General features: G+C 44.5%; 1 protein-coding gene and 1 long non-coding RNA gene across 3 annotated transcripts in view; both read right to left on the reverse strand.

Moving 5' to 3' along the window:
- Nucleotides 1-22,571, reverse strand: part of LOC142439749 (uncharacterized) — a 128,951-nt gene extending 106,380 nt beyond the window's left edge. Inside the window, exon 1 of the long non-coding RNA XR_012782873.1 lies at nt 22,367-22,571. This is a non-coding gene — a long non-coding RNA (uncharacterized LOC142439749). The remainder of the gene's footprint in view (nt 1-22,366) is intronic.
- On the reverse strand, nt 25-23,267 carry SLC5A3 (solute carrier family 5 member 3). Of its 2 annotated transcripts, XM_075542335.1 has the most exons (3): nt 20,323-21,912; nt 17,256-17,343; nt 25-4,532 (listed from the first exon to the last, which is right to left on the reverse strand). In XM_075542335.1, the coding sequence occupies exon 3, from the start codon at nt 4,191-4,193 to the stop codon at nt 2,040-2,042; it is 2,154 nt and encodes a 717-aa protein (XP_075398450.1). In that variant the 5' UTR covers nt 4,194-4,532; nt 17,256-17,343; nt 20,323-21,912; the 3' UTR covers nt 25-2,039. The 2 variants fall into 2 exon arrangements, with proteins under 2 accessions (XP_075398450.1, XP_075398449.1); XM_075542334.1 differs by lacking the exons at nt 17,256-17,343; nt 20,323-21,912 and adding an exon at nt 23,054-23,267.
- Between the last annotated feature and the right edge of the window lie 263 nt (nt 23,268-23,530).

The raw sequence follows: 23,530 nt of genomic DNA on the forward strand, positions 1-23,530 counted from the left end.
CACATTTCAAAAATGAAAGTGGGGAAAGGATAAAGACCTTTTTTTTTTTTTACAAGGCACTCTGAGCTCTCCGAAACACATGCTACCCATACATAATGGTTTTCATCTACAGACTATCAGAAAGCATCCCGGAGACGGGAAGACAATATGCTACCTTATAATTTCTAAAATCAACGTTGGACTAATCAAGTCCGTTAAAATGAATCAAGTTTACAAACTACAAAAATTTTAAAGTCATCAGGGCTCTGTTTGGTTAAAAATCTACAAAAGTAGATATAAAAGTAATAATATTCTTAAGGAATACAAGCTTAATCAGATCATGCAATTTGAAAAAGCATCAGAGATTAAAGAAAGTAGATACACAATCAGCTTCTTCACACTGTCTGGAGGATAAAGGACAGTATTCAGCCCATAAGGACAGAGAACTACACAATTGGAAGAGCTCTCCTCTAGCATCTTTCCTACCTGGTCCTCAGTGCAGGGGAAGAGAATCTTCACCTGTGAAGCAGCGAGTTCCATGTCATGTCAAGAGAAGGACCTATGCCTCCACAAATCCTGCAATATCCCACTTCATTGCTCAGGGCCGCTTCTTGATCAAGCTCTCCATTCTGCAGGAAGCCCAGGCAGACACTACGCTCTCCATTGCGGATGCTCAGTTTCCACGTGGAGAACTCCTTGGGCTTTAAATCCCTGTTACACTTTTTAAATGAAAATGTGGAGGCCATGTACAGAAGACGTTTGGGGGCAACAAAAGTCACGAAAAACGTAATCTCAGCAAAAAATTCCCTCTAAAAAGTTAACTTCAACACACCAACCAAGATCTAATCAAGGACAACCTAGCACAAAGACAGTGTCAACTTTGCTTATGTCTCTGTACGTACCTAACACCTGGAAAAACATCTGGCTGATCATGATTATTACACCAAGTGGCAAGAAAACGCTGGAGAATCAGTGGCATATGAGTAACCACCTGTTCAATGTAAATTATCAAACACTGTTTCGGGGCTACTAATGTCCAGGCTATGTAAACAGCCTTATTTGGTCATGAGGATCATCAGCAATGTTTACTTCACTTTCTCCCCAATTATTTCATAACAGTACAATCATGACATATAACTTCATAGGCTTTATTGTAGTTAAAGGAAGACTGACAGGAAGGAGTGGGGGAAATAAAAAACACAAACTTGAAATCAAGTTTCCTACAAAATCCTAGAGCCTGGTGGCACAGAACAGCTACAGCTACAGGGAAACATTCTTCCTTTCTTTTGGCAATCAGAATCCATCGGCTCAGGTTCAGGTTAACAAAACGAACCTGGCACACACACGAACTTGTACTGAATCAAGTACCACACAAGTGCGTTATGGTGTTTTCTGCACATAATCGACTGTACACTATTTAAGAAAGCAGACTGAAATGGTAGTTGAGATCATCGAGACAGAAAAAAATAGTAGCAAAACTGAAATATGGAGGGTCTCCTACTCCAGGACTAGAAGCTGTATGGAGACTTGGCAGTGCAGACAATGTACCTATTCACGGCATCTCAACACAGCCTGCTCTAAGCACGCTACTATAACAGCTGGTCTCTCCTTACTTTGGTATAGACATTTTTAAACCACACGTGCACAATTCAGACTGCTAAACAAGCTTTTCTTCATTTATATCGAAGATTTACTTTCATCCACCTCGGCAAGTCTTGCAAATCGATGGTTTACTGCTACGTAAAATTTGGCCACAACCTACAGCATAAACAATGCCTAAGAGATGCAACAGTTCACATAATTTTTTTCCCCAAGTCCAGCATTTTCTTAAGTTAGCGTCTCACCATATACCCTTAAAAGTTCATACCCATCGCTGGGGAGTCAGTTCCAGCTCACAGAGACTCCAGAGGACAGAGTAGAACTGCCCCAAGGCTGTAAATCTTTATGGAAGCAGACTGCCATGTCTTTCCCCACAGAGCAGGTGGTAGATTCGAACGGCTGACTTTTTGGGTTAGCAGCTGAGCACTTAACCACTGCGCCACCTAGGCTCCTTTAAAAGTTCACAAGGAGAAATAAACAAACATGAAAATTCCAAGAGAACACACAGCAAAAAGTCCAATATTGAGTATTAGTTTAACTTTTGGAGTCTCTTCCAACATCTGTAAACAAACAGCCTCTTCTTCCATCAGGTCTCTGAGACTCCGCTTACTGAGGCTCTTACTTTTAAAGCCACAGAACCAGTCTATGAACTTCCAGTACCGGCTTCCATCTTCTGCTTCTTTCTTTCTCTCTTTCTCACCCATGAGTGTTGCTTGCCCATTGGAGTAAGCATCCACTGGTGTTTCTGCCTCAGAGTGACCCGAGGAAGCCACTGGGTTGCCCTCTTCTCTGCAGGTCACCAACAGGTTCACATCCTCAGGCTGGAGGCCCTTGATGCTATCTTCTGACTTCCCGTTAGGCATGATGTGGTTGATGGTCTCACTATTCTCGTTACACCGCAGAATGCTCTTCTCTTGCAATCTGTATGGCTCATCTTTTGGAGCGCAGCTCTCCTTGACCAGGTTCTTCTTGGACCAAAAGGTGGTGGTCCGAATCTGTTCCTTCGTGGGAGGTGGTGTGAGTAGGCTTACAATTACAGTAATGAGTCCTGTGACCCAAAACAGTACCGTGGCCACGTACATGTAATGGATGTCTTTGATGAAGCCTGGTCTGTTGTCAGGCTGGTCACACTCCGGGGCCCGGTAGACAAAGGCCAGTGTCAGACGGACTGCTCCGAGAACAAAGCCAGCCATTCCACCATAGAAAGCCCCTTGTTCATTGCAGCGCTTCCAGAAAATGGCCAGAAGGAACAAGGCCGCGACTGGGGGCGTCAGGTAATCAGCTACCTCTTGAATGTAAAGGTACATCTGGCCTCCTTGCATCTCCACGATGATTGGCACCCATGCGATACTGATCACCACCATGAAGGCCACAAATATCCTCCCCACAATCATTAGCTCCCGGGAGCTGGCACTCTTTCGGATGAGTTTGTACACATCAAGGGTGAATATGGTGCTGGCACTGTTAAAGATAGAGTCCAAGTCACTCATCAAAGCAGCAATCATCACCGCCATCATGAGGCCCCGGAGGCCCACGGGAACCAGCTTCATCACCAGGCGTGGGTAGGCAATATTGGAGCAGCCAGCTCTGCTTCCACACACTAGCATGCAGTGCTCTGGGTTGATGCAAGCTATATCATTAGCAAACAGTATCCTGGAAATCATTCCTGGGACCACTATGATGAACATTGGCAGAAGCTTCAAGAAGCCAGCCATCAGAGTAGAGCCTTTGGCATGAGCGATGTTTTTGGCTGCTAACACCCTCTGCACAATGACTTGGTCAGCACACCAGTACCACACTGAAGCCGGAGTCTGCCCAAGAATGAAGCCAGGCCAAGGAACATCCTCATCAGTTGGACTCCGCAGCATTTTCAAGGCATTTTCTTTTGGGTGGACGTGACAGGAATTTGTGTTAGAGAGGTTGTACCTCAACAAGATGGAAGTGACATTGGGCGAAGCCAACATGTACCTTCTCTTCACCTCCTCAAACCCACCAGTCTCCATCATGCTGATAACCATCAGGGTCAGCGCCCCGATGATCATGAGCAGAGCCTGTAGCGTGTCTGTGTAGATCACTGCAACGAGGCCTCCCGTGACCGTCAGCAGGGCAGTCATACCAATGAGCAGGATGACGGACACATAAAGGTTCCACCCCAAGGACTCCTGGATAAAGAGGGCGCCTGAATACAGATCCACTGAGAGCTTGGTGAAGATATACAGGAGCAGAGACAAGGCTGCAAAATACACTTGAATCCTATGGCCACCAAATCGCTTGGATAAGTATTCAGGCATGGTGTACACCCCCGACCGGATGTAGATGGGTATGAAAACCCATCCCAGAAGTTGCAAAAGCAGTAAGGCATTGAATTCCCATGCGCCCACTGCAAATCCACTTGCAGCTCCAGATCCTGCCAGCCCAATGAAGTGTTCACTCCCAATATTGCTCACAAACAGAGAGGCACCAATTGCTACCCAGGACATAGAGCGCCCTGCGAGGAAGTATCCACTCACGGTGCTTCTATTAGATTTCCACATGGCAAAAAAGCCAATGCACAGGACCAGGATAAAGTACAGGGCCACTATGGCAATGTCTGCTGTCTCCAGTAAAGCCCTCATTTCGGTGCCTTTGTGAATAACAGCTTCCAATGACAGAAGTGTCCGACTCTTTGTTTACTTATTAGTACCCCAGGCAAGTCTGTAAGCCACACGTGCACTTGACTACACAGAGCAACACAGGAAGTCAAAGTCTTTGTCCTTTGGTTTGCTGTCTTGATGGTGGTGGTTGTGATAAACTTTGAAGGAGACAGTTTAAATTTGTCCTCCGCTTCTTAATTGGGATTGAGAATTTAGCTTGTACTTTTAATCCACACTCCACAAGACCATCAGCATTTACTCAGGTGCTGGAGGAGAAATTCTGAGTTGCAGCTAAGTCTAGTGAAGCCTACTGTACCAACCCTGCAAGGCAGCAAAGACAAAAGACAAAGATTGAATTAGAGGAGGGTCTCACCACGTGATGAGGAAACTTTCATTTCAGTCTAGCAAACACATGGCGCAACATGACATTCTTTATACAAAGAAAACAGACACTTTTAAAATACACTGGTTCCACAGAAAAATGCAAGAGTGGTCTATGCTATTGCAGCCGATACTCAGAAGTCAGTCAGAATCCATGACCTTGAACTAAGGACAAAAATTCATGAGCTTCATAACAAGGTGAGCCTAACTTCCCTAGGAACTAAGAATGTCTTTTCTTGCTTTATGGGGGTGGTCTCAGAACGGTATCCAGCACCACGGTCCTGAATGCACCTGGAATGCTTCAGAGGGAAAACAGAGAGTTAGCTGTAAGTGCGTCAAACCAATCTTCCAAGCATTACACACCTCAAGATTGTGCATTCTTCGGTCCCGATATCACAGGCAGGGGATGTTTATAAGGCGCTACCATCTAAACCCAGAGGTTTTCAACACCGATTACCCTGCACAGCGCAGCCTGTGCAAGTCAACTTCTAGAAAACTGTTCTAAAGTATTCCTGCAAATGAACATCTGTAATAAAAATAACCTAGAACTTGTAAAAGGACTCCTCACTTTGAAGGGAAACAAGACATTTTCCACTAGAAACTTACAGAAACAGCCCTAAAAGTGTATTCTTTCTTCTGGCTGTTAGGAAACTACTGGAGGGAGATAAAAAGAACTTTCATAAGATGTGTGTAATTTTCTTCCTTTTGATCAGGCAAAACATATCCAAGAAAACTTCTGAGACGATAAGGCACTGACTCAAGGTTGAATATTGTTGAGTCTTTTTCCCTCCTAACACTTTTTTGTTGGAGGGGGAGGAGGGATTGAGAGGCTGCGAGATGAGGTTATCATTGTATCTTCCAAACCTAAACAAAACAGACATTCGTCAACCATTAGCGACAGTCATTATTACCAAGTCAGTTACCGTTTATTTTTCAGTCCTGGATTAACACAATCATTCTGCAAAGCAGACATTGAAATTTATCTAGAATCAGGGTTAGATATAAATTTCATGGTTTTCTCCTGGAAAAGAGGCAAATTCTAAAGTTTTGAAAAACACTGTTACTCAGCCCAATGTCATGCACCAGTTAAAAATCTATGTACTTTCTTCACTTGTAATAAGGTAACCTCGGAGTAAAACGTTTCAATGCTTGAAAAAGAAGTTGCTTTGGGTTGAAGCGAGGCATTTTCCTTTAAATGATACAAAAGTCATCTCTGTTCGAATGAACCACAGTACTCAAAAGTACTACCCTAAACCCCCACTGGCAAGAGAGAGCAGGGGTTAACACTGCAAGATAAATGCCCTCCCAAATTAGGTTATTAGGTCTCGTTGGTAGACAGACACTTCTTTATTCCTTTTTAAAGTATAAAGCATGACGATAATGATGCTGAGAAAATGCGTTAAAATCCTTCCTCCCTAAAAGTCTATGTCAATGACGATGACGACGACGACGGCAGGCATAAATAAACCTGCCAGACCAAAGCACAAATACATTACAAGTTGGGAGCTGTAGCTACCCAAATCCTAAGACACGGGCCCCCTTTCTGGGCTCAGGGTGCAACATGAGTGTGAAGGACGCACTGATCATCTAACTCACAGATGTTATTTAAAAGGGGACCTTGAATGTTGCGGTAACATTAAGCAGTCGTTGGCAGCTGTGAAATTCTACCTTCACCAGAGCTCCGTTCTCCCTGCCACCCAGCAATCAAGCCAGACCCTACCATGCCCTTGACAGGCCCTACCTAGCTCACTGGTTGCAACAACAGTCTTTTCAGATATTGACCTCTTCAACTGACGTAGCTATGTTTCCCTCCCAAAAAAAAAAAGGAACAGGGGAAAAAGGCAGGGTTCGGAGGTTGGTTTTTGCTTTTCTTGGGGGTGGGAATGAGGGAGGGGTGCTGTAGTTCTACAACAGCTTATCTATTTGGAGGATAAACTGCTCAGAAGCAAAAGGCCTATCTCCTCCTTCCCCCATCATTAGGAAGCACTGCCATCAGGCTTTTCTACGACAGTTTTTCACTGTCAAATAAGTTCATGAAAAAGTGCGATTCAAAGGTGACATAATTTTTCCATGAACTTGGAAACCCCACCCCCATCCCCTCAATAATATTTACTCAAGGCCCCTATCCAGGCCATATTCGGCTACAATGGGTTACAATCCCTATCCCAAGTGTAATTTTTAACTCCCTAGAAAAGTGAAAGGCATGTTCTGACAAGGAAAGTGGGAGAGGGGAGCAAGAGCAAGTACTAGCTCAAGTTCGAGGCCCACGTTCTTTCTGCTCATGCCTCCTCAGGCCTCCACCTCCTTCCAATGGCAAATTGGCCATCTACTCATAGTCTTGTAGACAAATTGAGATTTTTCTAATTTAAATTTTTAAAATGCAGGGACCAGTTCCTGGTAAAGAATGAAAAATGGAAAACAAACTAAAATTAAAAGCAAGTCAACTTAGTGTGTAGAATGATATAAAATATTACAATGAGGTCAAATGTCATACTCTAGTCACACAGAGTCATACGTCTTCAGCTTTTCAGAAGAGGAGCACACAAACTAGAGAGGGTCCTAAGTATAATAGCTACATTTTGGCTATGGTATCCCTTCTAAAGTGGTAAATATGTATTTGTCCAAGGTTCCTTTATTTGTAAGGGAGAACATACATGGACAAAAACTTCAGGACAGTGAAGCTTTTAAAACCTTGTTTGTCTATTGGTAGGACTCAAGTGGTTCGCTGTGTAAGTAAGCAATGTGGGGCAAGTTCTGAAATGGTCACACCGTGACACAGACACGGAGGTGGCACACTTTTAAAGAAAGCTGTGTCCAAAACGAGCGGGAGGCTCTTGGAAGCAGCAGTCCTCTCAACAGGTGCTGGCACTTAGCCAAACCTCAACCACCCAGGTATTTGAAGCACAGGGGGCTCCCTCCGAGGAGGGAGCTTCACTCTTAGAAAGGTGTGCTTTACTGATAGTTTAAAACCAGAATCACAATACCATTTGGAGGCTTAACGTATCTGGATGAAATGAATTATGACTATAAAAATATAAAAGTGTACAAAAGCACTTGCTGCATTTTACCACCTGGAAAGTAGGAGGAGCAGAAAAAAACTGACCACACAACGGTTTATTTGGCTTTGGAATTGGTTTAAAAACCAAACCACTCAGAAACCATTTCAGCAGGCCAAGTCCAGCACTCTATCACGGGTGGGCCTGACCAAAACCAAACTCAATTCCAACATATAGTGGCCCTGACAGGAGAAGAGTAGAGGGGGGTTTCCAAGACTGTATTCTCTTTACAGGAGTAGACTTGTCCTTTTCCCACAGAAGGGTAGTTTTGAACTGCTGACCTTGCAGTTAGTATCCAAGGGATAACCACTAAGCCGCCAGGGGCTCCAGTACTTCTCATATTCTGATATAATTAAAAACATCCACCTTAAGCAGCAATATGGGTTATAAAGTACACAAACACTTCTGAATTATAACCACCTTTCTGTAACTCAGCAAAACCAAAAAATTACGGGCATTACCAAGACTTGGTTTTTCTCCCAACCCTACCCACCCCCTCAATACAGCGGTAAGGTGTCTTAATAATCTTTGGACCGCTAACTACAAGGTTGGCAGTTCAAACCTACCAGTAGCTCTGAGGGAGAAAGAGGAGGCTGCCTACTTCCATAAAGATTTAGACCCTCAGAAACCCTAAATATAGACACTGAGTGGGAATTCAATAGCAGGCTTGGTTTGGTTTATAAGGACCCCAAAAAAACCTAAATGAAGGTGAATTCTACTTACGGACTTTCAGAAAGTTTTTCACTTTTGTCATCTTGATTCAAGGTCAAAAAATGCAAATCCAACCAACAAAGTAGATTAATGGTGCTTGACAGAATATATACATACTTGTATAGAACATTCCTCAAACCCTGCTTACTTTAAAAACATAATAGTAAGGTATGAATGACACTCAAAAGCAGGAGGCTTTCCAATTACTACATGAATTTCAACCAATTTTAAATTACAAGTGGAGCTGAAGACAACACAATAGTAAAATTAACTACACTTAGGAATTTACCTGTATATCTTCTTAACAAAAGATTTTTATGATACTGAAAACCTCAGCCACTCGCATTTTTTGAAGTACAGAAGTGTACAGAACCCTGGTTAAAGATGTCAATGGCTTTGGAATGGTTTTCAAACAGTATTCTCAAGACAGTTCCTGGTTTGTCTTCACAGGACCGTAAGAGGCGGCAAAGCAGGCAGGATTTAAGCCTCTCCCCCGACCCCGACCCCCCAACCCTGTGGCAACCAGAACAGCTCTCCGTATTACCAGAGTCACATGGGAATGGTGAAGAAAGGCCAGCAGTTTCCAATGTAAGAAAATCAAGCCTTCAAATAAAACTGTATCAACCTAGCTCGATTTATAAGATATGAGATTTCTCATTTCATCCATAGACCCACCTCCCTTTCGCAGAAAAATAACTATATGCAAATTTGGATCACAATATATCTTTTTAAAAAGTCTCTGAGAATTAACACATGTTTATGGGAGAATGAAGACTCCCTATACATGGAATGACTATGAAAATCTAAGTGGAATTAACTAATCTGTGGAGGATACAAGGTCGGCAGTTCAAATTTGGTTCCATGGGCAAAGAAGCTGTCTGCTCCCCTTAAAGATTTAATCTGGGAAACACAAAGGGGCAGTCCTACTCTGTCCTATAGGGTTGCTCTGAGTTGAAATCAAACTCACCTGCCTCTCCAAAACCTACCAGATGGTCTATAGGAGAAAGACGAGGCTGTCTGATTCCATCCTACTCTGTCCTATAGGGTCACTATGAGCTGGAATAGGTTTGGTTTAGGTGGATGATACTAGATCACATATAGAGCAAATTTCAAGAACCGATAGTGAAACTGAGAAAGAGGAATGACAAAGCAGAAGTCTATAGTATAACAGCATGTCATCCCAATGATTAAACATTCATGTAACTTTTAATGGGAAGGCCTACAGAAACTCAAGCACTATCCCCGTCTATAACTGATCTAAGATTGGCATTCTGTTCTTTACAAATCCAATGATCACATTTTTTCCTGGGGCTTCACTTTGTTACAGCCAAAGGTTTGCTCATTTTTTAGATCACACTATTCACTTAAACATAAGTACAATTATGAAGACACCTTTATAGATGAGGTAGTATGAGTAACTTGCCCCAGGAAGCAGGTTTTGAGGTTTAGTCTGAATTTGCACTCCCATCTGTCCCAGTAGCAGTGCTCTTGCAAGACAGTAGACATTTCTTTGCCAACATAAGGAATTATTCATTGAAAAATATTATTCCACATCATCCATAGTTAATTCAAACAAATACAAATACTAAAATAAAATGAGTGCCAGCAGTCTATAGAATAACACTGAAGCATTTATGTGATCCAAGTGAAATGATAAACATGGAGAATGTGAAGAGATCAAAAACAAAAGATAGCTTCATGCTAAGGTTTCTCAAGTAGACAACATGAAGGAAAATCACCTTTGATAATCACCTACAAAGGAGGACTTGACTTATCCAGATTCCGACAATCCAGTCTAACTCCTGTCTTCTTCTTTATCAGTGTTAGCCCTTCTAAGAGAAAACAACTACCGTATATACTCGAGTATAAGCTGACTCGAGTATCAGCCAGGGAACCTAATTTTACCACAAAAACTACATTAAAATGTAATGGGAAAAACTTGGCTTATACTCACTCGAGTATATACGGTAATCAGTCTCCTCTACATGAATCCATCTAAGCCACCTTTTACCTAGAAACTTTCCTATCTTTAAGACGTCAGGTTAAAAATTTTGGCTATATGATCTACAGCTGCAAGGGTTCTCAATGTAAACTCTACGGAGCACTATTCTTAGTAAGTGATGCTGCCTGGTCCCATGAAGATACAGTCTCAGAAACCTAAGGAACAAACTCTATTCAGTCTTACAGGGTTGCTATGAATCAGAATAGACTCTGACAGTAATGGATGGGTAGCTCTCGGTTTGGGGTTCTGAAAAAATTCTATCATACTCCAGTTATTTCCCCAAAGGGGCTATTTACCACCCTCTGAGGGGCACTGGAACCATCCAGCGGGCTGCAATTAGGTGCTTACACGTTATCCTGGATTACAGGCTATAATATAAATATCTTGAACTGTCAGGGCAGCACCAACTTTTCTTTTTCTCTTTTAAAAGGGGGTAAGTAGATCAAATAAGTTTGGGAACCCATGACCTAGTCTTTCCTCCCAGCATGGATTTCGTCCTGACAAGCAAACCTCAGTTATCTGTCACTGCTTGATCCCCTCCCCCGCCCCACCCCTTTCTCTCTCAGCCCAGGTCCAATCCATTAGCAAATCCTGTTGGCTCTACTTTAGAAATCTACCCAGAATCTGGACATGCATCATTATCTTGACCAGGATCGGGAAGATCCAAATCACTATTCCACCCCTCTCATAATTGTCCAAGCCTTGTCACCTGTCTCCAGGTTTCCACCGGCCTTGGTGCACAATACAGGACATGGACATAGCCAACAGTCACCCCTTCAGGCATAGCATGTCAAACACACATCTCTGAGCCTCTGTGCCGACCTCTGTCTTACAACATGCTTGTTAAACCAGTAAATTAAACACTGACACCTAAGTACCTGATTCCAAAACACCAAACCCACTGCCAGGGAGTCTATTCTAATCCATAGGCTCTTCGATAGGGTTTCCTAGGCTGTCACCACTGTGGTTAGCAGTGCAACACTTCCCTGACAGCAGCATCCAGGGTCCTGCATAACCTTCAAGAGGACCACACAACCAGCAAGACTTGTTTTGTTTAAGCACAAGAGAAAGCAGATTAAAAAGGTCAAGAGAGTAGAACAAGCTTCTCCCCCAAACCCCTGGTCTTTCCCACTCACAGCAACCCTACGGTCAACTCTCAATCCATGGTTAGGGGGGCTGACAGTTTCATCGTTCTCTCTAGCAGCGGCTGGTAGGTTTGAACCGACAACCTTGCATTTAGCAGCCCAACACCTATGCGCCATGTCCACCCCACCACCACCAGTTCCACCAGGGTGCCTTTCCAGGATTCTCTGATCAAAAGCTCAAAAACCTGAGGGTGTGGGGGATGACTTGACAAATTAGGTTAGCAAGAAACCTCTCTGTTGAAATAAGTATAGTAACATGCCATGACATAGTAAAAACCCACCTCTCCCCCCACCTCCTTTCACTGTACTCACTCATTCACGATCCCTACGACGATCACAGTGCGCACTGTGAAAGGCCACACTGACGTGTGTAGCTCTTGCATTATTTGGTCTCTACATGGAATCAAAAGGCCAGGTCAGCATGAGAAGCAGCACTTCTCCGCAGGTCACTGTTCGAGGAGTCCAAGCATCTGCTGCTCCCTGTTCTACCTCACCATTACACGTGCAGAGAGTTCACCAGCGCCACAAAACCGGAGAGTGTTAGTTTAATAACTAGCATTTTTCATCACCGTGTGCCAGGCTTTATTTTTACACTAACTCACCTGACGCAAACACCCCAGAAGGCAGGCACAATAACTGCTCCCCAATTTAGAGATGAAGAACAAGGACATTTTTAGAGTATTACTAAACAAGTCCCGAAACATCCTGAGTACAGATTAAGATTCTACCCTCTTACATTTCCCAGGCAGGTACACCAAAAAACTACCACCGAAACTCAGAAACAGTGCAGCTAACGACACAGAGGAGTGACAGAATCCCTAGGCTGAAGCTAGGCAACTGGTGGTCATCACTGCTTGCAGACACCACGCGTGCAGGAAAGGGCAGTGAAGGGTACCCACCTAGGAGTAACCCTTTGAAAGGTAGCCTCATGAGGGAATTTCCAAACATTCATGGAAAATTTTTCATCATCTTTTAATTCCATTTTCCACAAATCTTTCTGAAGGCCCCTATGTGCTTCCTGGTGTGAATGTCCATGTGAGGATGCTTACAAAGCAAAAGCTAAATCAAAGTGAATTTCTACCTACCAGTTTACAGAAAATACCTGGACTAAAGGTACACTTAAAACACCAGTTAGCCGCCAAAGCCAGACTGGAGAATTCAATAAGGCAAATGACACAATTTCTTGATAAATTGGGGGGGGGGGGTGTTGTGCCTACTGAAGAGGCCATCAAGTTGATGGGCTGTCGTTGATGAAACTTGGTATTTAAGGTTTCAAAAGTTAAGAAAGTTAGGAAAGGAGGGTGTGAGCTCCGTGCGGGTGTATTGAAGTGACTGCAATGGAGTGGAAACAAAACCTGTACAAAGTGTTGAATGTAAAGCTGATGGCCTGCTATGTAAAACCATCCAGTTCATTTTTTAAAAATTAACTACGTGAATGACCTGAAAAATATCATGTTAAGTCAAAAAAAATAAGCTAGTCCAAAGGGTCACATATTCTGTGATTACATTTACATGGGATATCTAGAATAAGCAAATCTACAGACATTACAGAACACAGCTGAGTGGTTAGCTAGGGTTGGGGAGAATACGGGGAGGTGATGAGGAGTTAACTGCTAATGGGTATAGAGTTCCTTTGTGTGATCAGAGTGATGAAATGTTCTACATGTATGTCCAGTGCTGTGAATATCCTAACCACAGCTGAGCTGCAACAACATCAACAAAAGGGGGCTTTTTCTAGATTGCTAACAAAACAGAGGGCAAGCAGCACACTAGTAAAAGGACAAAATCAAAACGACTGACTGGGTCATGACTCCACACACATGCACACCAGGAGCTGGCTCCTTCCGTATAACATACTCGGCCAAGGCCTTACCCCCACTAAGCCCATGCCATTGACCTGTGCCTGACCCCAAACCAACCCCACTATATGGAGTCAATTTGGACTCAAAGTGACCCTATAAGGGCAAAGTAGTAAGTTTCTTATCTACAAAGTCTGACTCAAATCGGTACTACATGATTTGTATGCATGATTCCCAAATAGCACATGTGAACACAATTTGAGAACAGGGTTGGTAGCTGTGATTTCACCCAACTCTCCACCCGCCTGACAGAGCAACAAGTACAGCTGACTCCAGAACCTCCCAGCAGCTGAAATGTATGCACAGCTAAGGCCTTCTCACCACAATGAGAATGTTGTCAAAATATTTCTTTCCTAAGCTCTCACCCACACTGTTTCTACTGAAGTCTCCCCAAACTGGCTCAGTAGTCCTTTATCAGGAGCATCATTATCACGGGCCAATCCTAATAGCACAGATAATGGGAGAAGGAAACAATCCACAGTGCCTAGATGGAAAGTTAAACAAGGTAAGAAGGCATGGCTTCCAGGCTAGAGAAACATGCAGACTAATACCCTTCATTCCTCTGTTCTAAGAGAGTGCCTACAATTTCCTCAGTTCCCAAGCATCATAGATAACATAAATGGACTTCATGTATAAACCCTGAGTCAAAGTACGATGGGCTCATATCAAGGTAGACTGACAGATGATTAAAACAATCATTCAGATATCATACTCTAGTCATTGTGTAATCCTCTGAAGTCTCTGTACACTAACTAGTTTAAATGGGTATAAATAAACAAAACTAAAAGATATTACTTTTAAAAAAATTGAACGTTTGCTATTTAGTAAGTAGCTACTAATGCTATTGTAAATCAAAGGTAGGTTTTGTCAACATGTGAGCAATCACGTCTAAATTCTATATGCTGAAGATGTTTAACGACATTTAAATTCAATTAACAAAAATTGCCTCACTGCAGCCAGAGTCAATTGCAACTCAAAGCCCCTTTGGGTTTCCAGATTGTAAATCTGTAAGGGAGCATAAAGTCCCCTCTTTCTCCCTAAATTCAACTAGCTAAATCAAAATCTTAAACTAGTGACCCACAGAGCATATCTGTCCACAGATATACTTGGTACTTGGAATGTCTTTTTAAGTAGTTGCCAACAACATATCAATTGTCTTTTAAAATCTTTTGGGGGTGATGAGTAGAAAAGAGCTAGAAAACCCAGTCCCAAGCTGCCCGTGGCAATAAGCTGAAGGGGAGTGCTAAGTGACAACACCACCCAACACCCACCGCTGACTGAGATCTTCAGTTTGCCCGAGGTCCCCCAAACACACTTCAGTTTGAATTCAAACATTCTGAATACAGTAAAGTACCCTAAGAGCCAAGACAACCATTCATACTTACCCAGCTTTGGAAAAAGACCATCCTTAAAGATTTGCAAAATGTTTACTAAATAATTAAACTAACTTATCCCCCACAACTGCCTCAGGTCATCTAGCAATCAAAAACCAAACTCACTGCAACCAGTTACTCAAAATCTGCCACTAAGCAGATGCTGACTCATAGCGACCTTGGAGGAGAGGGCAGAACTGGCCCTATGGGTTTCTGAGGCTGTAATTCTTTATGGCAATATAAAGTCCCATCTTCTCTCATGGAATGGCTGGTTCTGAACTGCTGACGGTGTGGCTCACAGGCCAACTGGTAACCACTACACCACCACTTTAAGAGCCTACCTAAAAAAATACCTGTTCTATATGCTGCCCCCATTCATTTGCCCAGAGTCACAAATTTTTTTAAATCAATGATATCGTAGAATCCCATGTTTATCAGTGTTCTCTTTCTCACTCCCATTTCACAGATGAGAAATTAAGAATCCAAAAAGGCAGACTTGTTCAAATTCCCTAGGGAGTAAGTGCCAGCAGCCAAATCCAAGCCTGTCTACTTCTAAGAAACCATGGCCAAGTCTTCGTTATTCTGTCATGCCACAAGCAGTCGCGTCAGTTAGGTTACCTCATTCTTCCATGCATTTAGGAAACAAAACTCTGAGTACTTAATACAGCAAAAGTCTTCACACTCCTAATGAGCATATGCAAAAGCAGGGGTAGCAATCAAAGTCATATGCTGAACATTAAAAGTTTAGCACATTTCTGTACATCCACCTGCCAATTTTACTATGGAGCTAAAGTGCTCGAGGAATGGATCCTAACTACATCACCTACCATTCAGTTTCAATCTCATGATGGAAAACTGCAGGAGACCCCAGCAAAGCAGTGTCAATACAGCTTCCTCTTGGAATACCCGCTTCCTTCTTTCCAAATGTGAAGTCACTACAGCTACACCTCACTCTGCTGCAACTCTGGGAGGGACTCGCCTAGATCAAGTTTTCCACAGCCTTCCACTTGATTGTCACAGGGAAAAAGTTTTCACTCGCGTAACTACTACCAAAGCATCACTATCTGCCACAAAAATGTCTTGGAAGTCATCACAACCCCTGGAAAGCAAACAACTTCCCAGGGTTAGCAAAGTGCACAGATTACACAGCAGCCTACTGGCACAAGAGGTCAGCATGCTGATACATCACATCAATGGACTGTCTGAGAAAGATAGAGGCCGCAAAGTAAGCACCTATCACCAATGCAAAGCTCAGCAGAGAACAAAAATGAAGACTTAAAACCCTCAAAAATCTGTATGACAGGAAGAGATACAGCCCGTTCTAATGCAGGGCGATCCCTGTGATGGGACAGAAAAGCACCCAACTAGATTTTATAGTTGACATGTTTAACGCACTCAAGGTTTCAGAATGAACCAGAGGCAGGTTTTCAATAACGGGATGTGATCATGCCGAAAGAGAAGGCATTCCAAGCAGAAATCGAGGAAAATGCAGGGAAAGGATCTGCGGCTTTGTGAACTTAGCACACAGGAGAGAGCATGAAAGAAACGGAGCAACGTGTTTGGAAGCCCAGGTTGAAGACGACTGAGGTGGCTTTGAATGGCAGGTTTCATTCAGAAAGTACCTTAGGTAAGTGGTAACTGGGCCACAGTGTGGACGCAATCAGCTAGTATGGAAATGCAAAGAATAGATCAGAAAGTCACCACTATACCATGTTATGTTATGTATTAGCTCCTCCTTGTAAAAAATGCATTTCCCTATCATTCCTTTCAAGTATCTTAAAAGACCGTCTATTTTTATCTCCAATAATCACACTTAAGGGCATTACTATCCACTCCTCAGCAGTACACTGAACCTGCAAGGGTCCAAGGACGAACAGTGAGCAGTCAGTGCGGGATGAGAAAAGACTCCATGGGACGGAGATTACAGGAACAGAGAGAAAATGTTTGTTCACTGTCAGCTAACAGAGGGCAGAGAAGTCGCAAACAGAAATACATTAGCCAAGCTTAAGGGTCAGCAGGCCACGCCATTTCAAGGGGGGCTCTACTTGCAGAGTTGAAAATGCCAGGTCAGCTTGTTGTACACACACACACAAACACAGCACGTGCACGTGGAGACCAAAGAAACTCTAACAAGGGGAAAAGAGGAATCATAATTAAAAAACAGCACTCTAAGTCAAGCAAAGTACTGACCCTACAGAAGTGAGGTGTCTGCGAACTGTAAACTTCTTCTGTAAAGAACCAGAGAGGAAATATCAACAAGTTAGCATTGGTAGGTTCCAATACCACTTACTTAAAGACTGTGACATTTGAATTCAACGTATTGTATATGCCACACAGTACCCTTCTGATTTTCTACCTCTTTAAAAATGTAAATTCGTATCTTATCTCACAGGCCACATAAAAATAGTTGTCAGGTCAGAGGGATTTGGCACAGGGACTGTCATTTGCCAAGCCATGCTCTAAAACAAGGAGAATAGAATTGGATGCGCCTGCCCCTACCTTCTTTACATAACTTACCATTCATTGCCTCAGGCTTCCCTTAAATAATGCCACGCCACGTACATCGGTTCACATGGTCCTGACTGGGTAAGAACACTGCCTTCCACTAGAAAAGAAGTATTCCTTCATCTTGAAAAGATAAACTAAGAATATTCAAAATGTCACACAAAGCCAATATAAGTGTCATAATGGAAGTCATAAGTGTCATAATTATTTACATTTGCAAAAGCCTTTAATAGTGAGGAATTACATTATGTTAAGGAGCCCTGGTGGCACTGTGCATAGAGTGATGAGCAGCTGCTAACTAGCAAGGTCAGGGACTCAAACCCACCAGCAGCTTCTTGGGAGAAAGATGAAGCTGTCTACACCCACAGAGATTTACAGTCTCAGAAACCCGATATTGGGTTGCTATGAGTCGGAATTAACTTGATGGCAGTGGATGTGGCCTTTGAGTAGCGTCCCCTCTCTACCTACTTTTTTACCTGGAATTAGACCACCTTTCTAAATTCCAAATTCCAATTAGGTAAAGCATACCAGTACCATGAACACAGCAAAGGCACTAAATGAGAAAGAACATGTTAGAATGTACAATATCCACTCCTAACAAAAGCATCTTCATAGATACAAACCATGTCTGATGAGGAAGGACTCCTGACCCCCAAGCCACTCCTTGCACTTTAGCTGTAGCTCAGGGGCAGGACCAGCACTCCTTCTTCAATCACCTGCTGTGGAAATAAGCTGTGATCCAAGAACACTTTAATACCACATGAAAACACACCATTGCCCACAAGGCTCAAAATCTTCCATCACTGGACACCTACCTACTTTAAATAGCATCTGGCAGTTAGAACAAAGATGTTTCCCTTTTCTCTGATCTCTCCCACCACCTGAGAGCAGAAATCTCAGTATTCCCTCGTGATCAAAGGCTATCAAGCAAGCAATGACCAGGGTCCACCAGTCCGATCGAGTTCATTAGTACCCTAGTCTCCACAAGGTCTTGAAAATGCAAAAATCTGTAGTTATATTTTCAGAGAAACCTAACTGGCATACAACTCTAGACATGTTTTGCCAAGTTTTCTCATCAAAAAGGCTTTGGTAAAGGGAAAAAGTCTTTTGTACAAAATGGGAAAATCTGTACTTTTTAAAAAATAAACTAAATCACCACTATCTTTATGAATGCAAAAATTATAAAACCCAGGTCATACACTAAAGACTATACTATAATCACTCTCTACCTACAGAAACCTCTACCAAAGCATGAGCTTAAAATAAAATATGCTGCTCAGCAAAATAGGAATACTAACATAAAAAAGGCAATTTTTTAAAAAAAGACATAATTTCAGATTTCCAAAGAAACTAACTTCTTTATTTTTATAAGAAAAAAGATATTACCCAAACCCACTGCCTACCAGTTAATTCCAACTCAGAGCAAGTCCACAAGGCAGCGTCAAAGTGCTCCCTTGGGCTTCAGACACCGTAAATCTCAAGAGCAGCTAGTCTCATCTTTCTCTGACAGAGGAGCTGGTGGGTTCAAACTGCTGAACTTGTGGTTAGCAGCCCAAGGTATAACCCACTACACTACCAGAGCGCCAAGAAAATTACTTATGAATGCTGTTTTCTTGCACACACATGCATTTGTTCAGCTAGCTACTCTTTAAACCATGATCTTTAATTCTTCATGAAAATTTTTCAGAAGTCAGATTCCAGGAAAAGGTCTTTTCCCAGGGCTTTCAGAAATCTCTGCCAACGGTGTTCACTGGGCAATCGGAGGAAGGCTACTGGAGCTGAACTAAGCAACCGAAGAATATCAATGTGCTACAGAGATTTCAGGTTTTCCCTCCTAGAAGTCTCTCTTCCTGTTCTCATCCCCAACAGAGCATCTAACGAAGTTTACACCTCTGTGTTTTAACTGTGCAGGTGATGGCAACTCTAACCAATCACGTGTGCCTTCTTTCAAGTCTAATTTCAAAACGGCTTTCTCTTCTATCTATCTGAACAGCTCCAACAGCTGGGCCCCAGGGCGGAGGTGGAGAGAGCGCTCACCATCTCACAGGCAATCCATTTCTTTGCAGTTGTTGCAAAAAGTGCTCCTCATACTGGGATGAGATTTGCCTGGCTGCCTGAGACTGCAGTCAATGCAACCTTTGAATGTGGTCTTTTCAAGAGTGAGTAACACTTCCACCACTAGGTGATCAGGCAGGACTTTCATCTGTCTTATCCTGGAGACTCTTCAAGGAGAGTCTTAAGACTGCAATGGCAATCACTTTTTCAAACGGTTGGAGTCGGAACCTCTAACCTTTCATCCCTACATCATATTTCAGAATTTAACCACATTTTAGTCTACGGTACTTCTGCTAAATTAAAAGCAGGGAGACAATAGAAGATGAGTTTAAAATGCACAGATTAAGATAAAATTGGTGTTAAATTGCACCTGAATATAACCTGATTCTGGGGGAATGGGAAGCTACAGTCATACACACACAACGTGCAAGTACAACAAAGCAGACATGATTATCAGTGTTAGGAACTGCCTGCTTTCAAAGTGGCATTTGGTGGGGCTCTCAAAATGATCTGCTCCACATCTCTAAAACAAGAAATGCTCTGGGAACACAGCACAACATCCAAATTTTAGGATCGGAGAACTCTGTACACTCATTTTTAAGGAGACAATCTCACCGTTGTCAATTCCGACTCACAGCAACAACTGAAGGTTGCAGCACTGGTTAGCAATGCTATGCATTTTTAAGATGATTTTCTCCAGCCGACGGGCCCGTGGGTTCAAACCATCAACCTTTTCAGTTGGCAGTTGAGCACTTTATGACACTGACACTCCTGACTCCGTAAGGAGTTGGAGAAAATAGTGTGGAGTAGCACCCGCCAATAAGAGCAGGGATGCAGTCAGTCATATAGAGTGCCAGAAAGACTGGGGGTAAACAGCTCTAGGAAAAACTACAAGTCTCCAGAGTCTGGTGAACCCAGTTGTCTCTTAAAATAGCATTCCTTCCTCAATTCCAAAACACAAATAATTTGGGGGCTGGGAAGACATAACCTAACAACGGTAGGATATACACTGTTCCGAATCTACCTGAAAATCATGCAGCACAGATTTGAAGCGCTAGAATCCTTGTCTCTTTGGTAGAGTGTCGACAGCAGCAGGTTACAGAGAGGTTTCCCCAGGACATTGTCCATTTAAAAAACCCAGGGTTAACCTTTTCATTCAGTTTTCCTCAGCGAGGTATTTTATAAGTCAGCCTTTCTCCACTTTTTTCTTTCTCAAAGAAGGAAAAGACAAATTTAGTAGAAAGAACTTTAAAAAACCAAAACCAATCTGGATCAGAGACTCTTCTCTAGCAATCCAGATAAATGAATGGGGTATAAGGCAGAAAAGAGCAGAAAGCCAATCTGTCGAGAGTCTGTTTAACTTCACAAGATTAAAGAAGCTTTACACACTCGTAAAGATTTGCGGCCTGGGACACCCACAGAGGCAGTTCTACTGTTTACAGGGTCACTACGGAGTTGGGAGTTGGAATCGACTGGATAGCAGTGAGTTTGAGCTTAGTTTGATGGACCATATTTCAGAACCCAATCTTCCTAAACTGAAATCAGCAAAATAAACTATTCAAAACCAGAAAATCTCGTTTGCTACACATTAACAACCTCTTCGAAGGGGAGTTAATTGTTTCACCTTATTTAGGTCAAGGATGGAAACATATTTACCCACTGTCAAAATAGTCTGTCTACTACCATGGGTAGGGTAGCCTCCTCCTCCGCTCCTGGAGGCTCACCCCTGATTAACTATTTTCTAAGATATTCCTCCCCTGCCTCAGACGAGGGTTTCAAGAAAGGTAATGAATTTTTTTAAACCAACTTGCACTGCTTTATTTATCTGAAGTGAAAAAGCCCCCTATGCTACACAGGCAAAGACTGTTGAGTCTTGGTTATTACAGGATACAAAACATGATAAAGTGCTTTTAACCAGTACACTTGCAGAATGTACTGGCAGGCACGCTAAGTAGTACACTTGGCAGCTTTGCAAAAAAAAAAAAACAAGGTTTCATTTCAAAAGTGACTGAAGTTGAATCAGCAAATGTTTTATATGCGTATATCTGAATCTTTACTACAATGAAAAAACAGTCAATGAAATAATCAAGTATTGTGCCTATAAACGATTTATTTACCTTCTTCTTATAACAATGAAGCTTATAGCAGCAGAATAAGTAAATTCCAAAAATAGGTTCTATACCACCTCTTTAAAACCATAGGGGTAGGACTTTGAGTTCCCTGCTCAGTAAGTGCGTAGTGAATTAAGGCTGAGCTGCTAATCACAAGGTCGTAAGTTCCAATGGACCAGCAGCTTCACATGGAAAAAAAATAACCTGTGCCCACACAGATTTGCAGCCTGGGAAACCCAGTTCCTCCCTGCCCTAAAGGGTCTCTGAATCGGCAGTTGAGTCTGGGTTTCAGACCTCGGTGAGGAGGGAGGAAGGCCTGGGGAGAGGGAATACTGAGGGGGGAAAAACAGTAATAACCCCCTCCCCAGCCCAGGGAAGGCTAGGGACACAGTGGTATATGTCTAGTGACTAGACCCCTTAATACACCTCATGTTGTGGTGACACCCCCCACCCCAAACATAAAATCGCTTTCGTTGCTACTCCATAACTGTAATTTGCTAGTTATGAGTCGGGCGACCCCTGTAAAAGGATCGCTCACCGCCCCCTCCCGCCCCCGCCAAGGGGTCGCGACCCACAGGTTGAGAACCGCTGGTCTAGTCAGCTTGTGGCAACTCCGTCAAAAGGCTCTGGTTTACACAGCGGTCAAGTTTCAGAACAAGGCCTTATAAAAGGATTAAGACACCAACGAACAAAAGGCCTTTCCCCTCAATTCCCGCAGCTCCGGCATTGTTACTCCACCCCCCACCCTTCCCAAGGCCTGGGCCCGGAATCCCAGTTCAATTACACTTTCTAGTAGCTCCCTTTCAGGACTCTCCCCAAGCCCCCCTCAAATACATGGGACGTTTCCACGCCTCCAGCACCGTAGGAAGGAATGCTCCCAAAGTTCACGCGGAGTAGTACCGTAACTTTTTTATTCTACCTGGAAAAAACAGAGACAAAACACACACTCTACGTTACCGACTCCAGTGCTGAGCGGGGATTTCGGCGGCGGGAACGGCCCGAGCGGGGGCCCCTGTCCTTGGCCACGCCGACACCTGCTGGGAACGGGCTGCAGGGGCGCTGACCATCCCACCAGCCCTGCAAGCCCCACCTCAAGAGCCCTCAAACGCAGGGGGAGGAAGCACGTTTCTTCCGGGAGGCGCAAGAAGGCCACCCGAGGCGGATGAATGAACCTGGGCTACGGGCGCGCGGAGCCGGGCTGTCGCTGAAGTCGGGAGAGAGAGGAGTCGGAGCAGGTTTAAGGTGAGCGCGGTCAGGCGTGACCGCGGTCCCGGCGGCTGCACGGACGGACGCGCTGCGGAGGAAGGTCTCACTGCGCGCAGACAGTTCCGGGAAGGCGGGCGGGCGCAGCGAGGACGGAGCGGGCGGCGGGGCCGGCGACCAGGTGGCTTCACCGCGGCGGGAGCGGGGCCGGGCTGGGCGGGAGCGCCGGTCCTCCCGCGGACCTTCCTTGGACGCCCGCGCCCGCGGCCGCCCCGCCCCCGCCGGGCCGCGTGCGAGGCACACCCTCCCGCGCCCCGAGCACGCCGCCCCGGCTCCCTCAGGCCGCGCGGGGAAGCCCGGGCTCGCGCCGGCCCGGCGCGCGGCCTAGCGACTGCGGGGACACGCGCGCGGGAAGGCGGGTTCCAGGGGAAGGTCACTTACCCGCTGCATGGCTTTCAGTATCAAAGCCAGCTCGTAGCGGGGCATGCTCAAACGTGCGGCGCGCCGCTCCGGGCCGAGCCAGCTCCCGCGACGAAGCGGACCACAAGGGCACGGGCCACGCGAGGAGGCGCTGGGGCGCTGGGGCGCTGGGGCGCTGGGCCGCGAGGCTCCGGGGCAGCAACGCTGGCTCCAGCCGCGCGAGCCGGGGCTTAAAGACGCTGGCACTTGCGCAGACGGAAGGCCACGCCCCCGGCCCGCCCCCTCAAAGGCCACACCCCCGTGGAGCTACCGGCCACAACCGCCCCGCCCCTTCCTTAAAGGGACCCGGCCACGCCCCCTCCAGAGCCCCGCACTCTGCGGCGCGCGGAGCAGGGTCCCGGGCCCGACCTGGCCTCTAATTTGACTGACGGCAGCGTCGCGGAACTGTTGGAAAGGTCAGCGGAGGCCGCACGGCCCCGCCCCCGGCGTGTGGCTGCT

Source organism: Tenrec ecaudatus, chromosome 2, assembly GCF_050624435.1.
Source record: "Tenrec ecaudatus isolate mTenEca1 chromosome 2, mTenEca1.hap1, whole genome shotgun sequence".
NCBI lineage: Eukaryota > Metazoa > Chordata > Mammalia > Afrosoricida > Tenrecidae > Tenrec > Tenrec ecaudatus.

What these genes read in the sequence shown, in the direction of transcription:
- SLC5A3 (XM_075542334.1), bottom strand. Translation starts at nt 4,193, where the DNA reads ATGAGGGCTTTACTGGAGACAGCAGACATTGCCATAGTGGCCCTGTAC.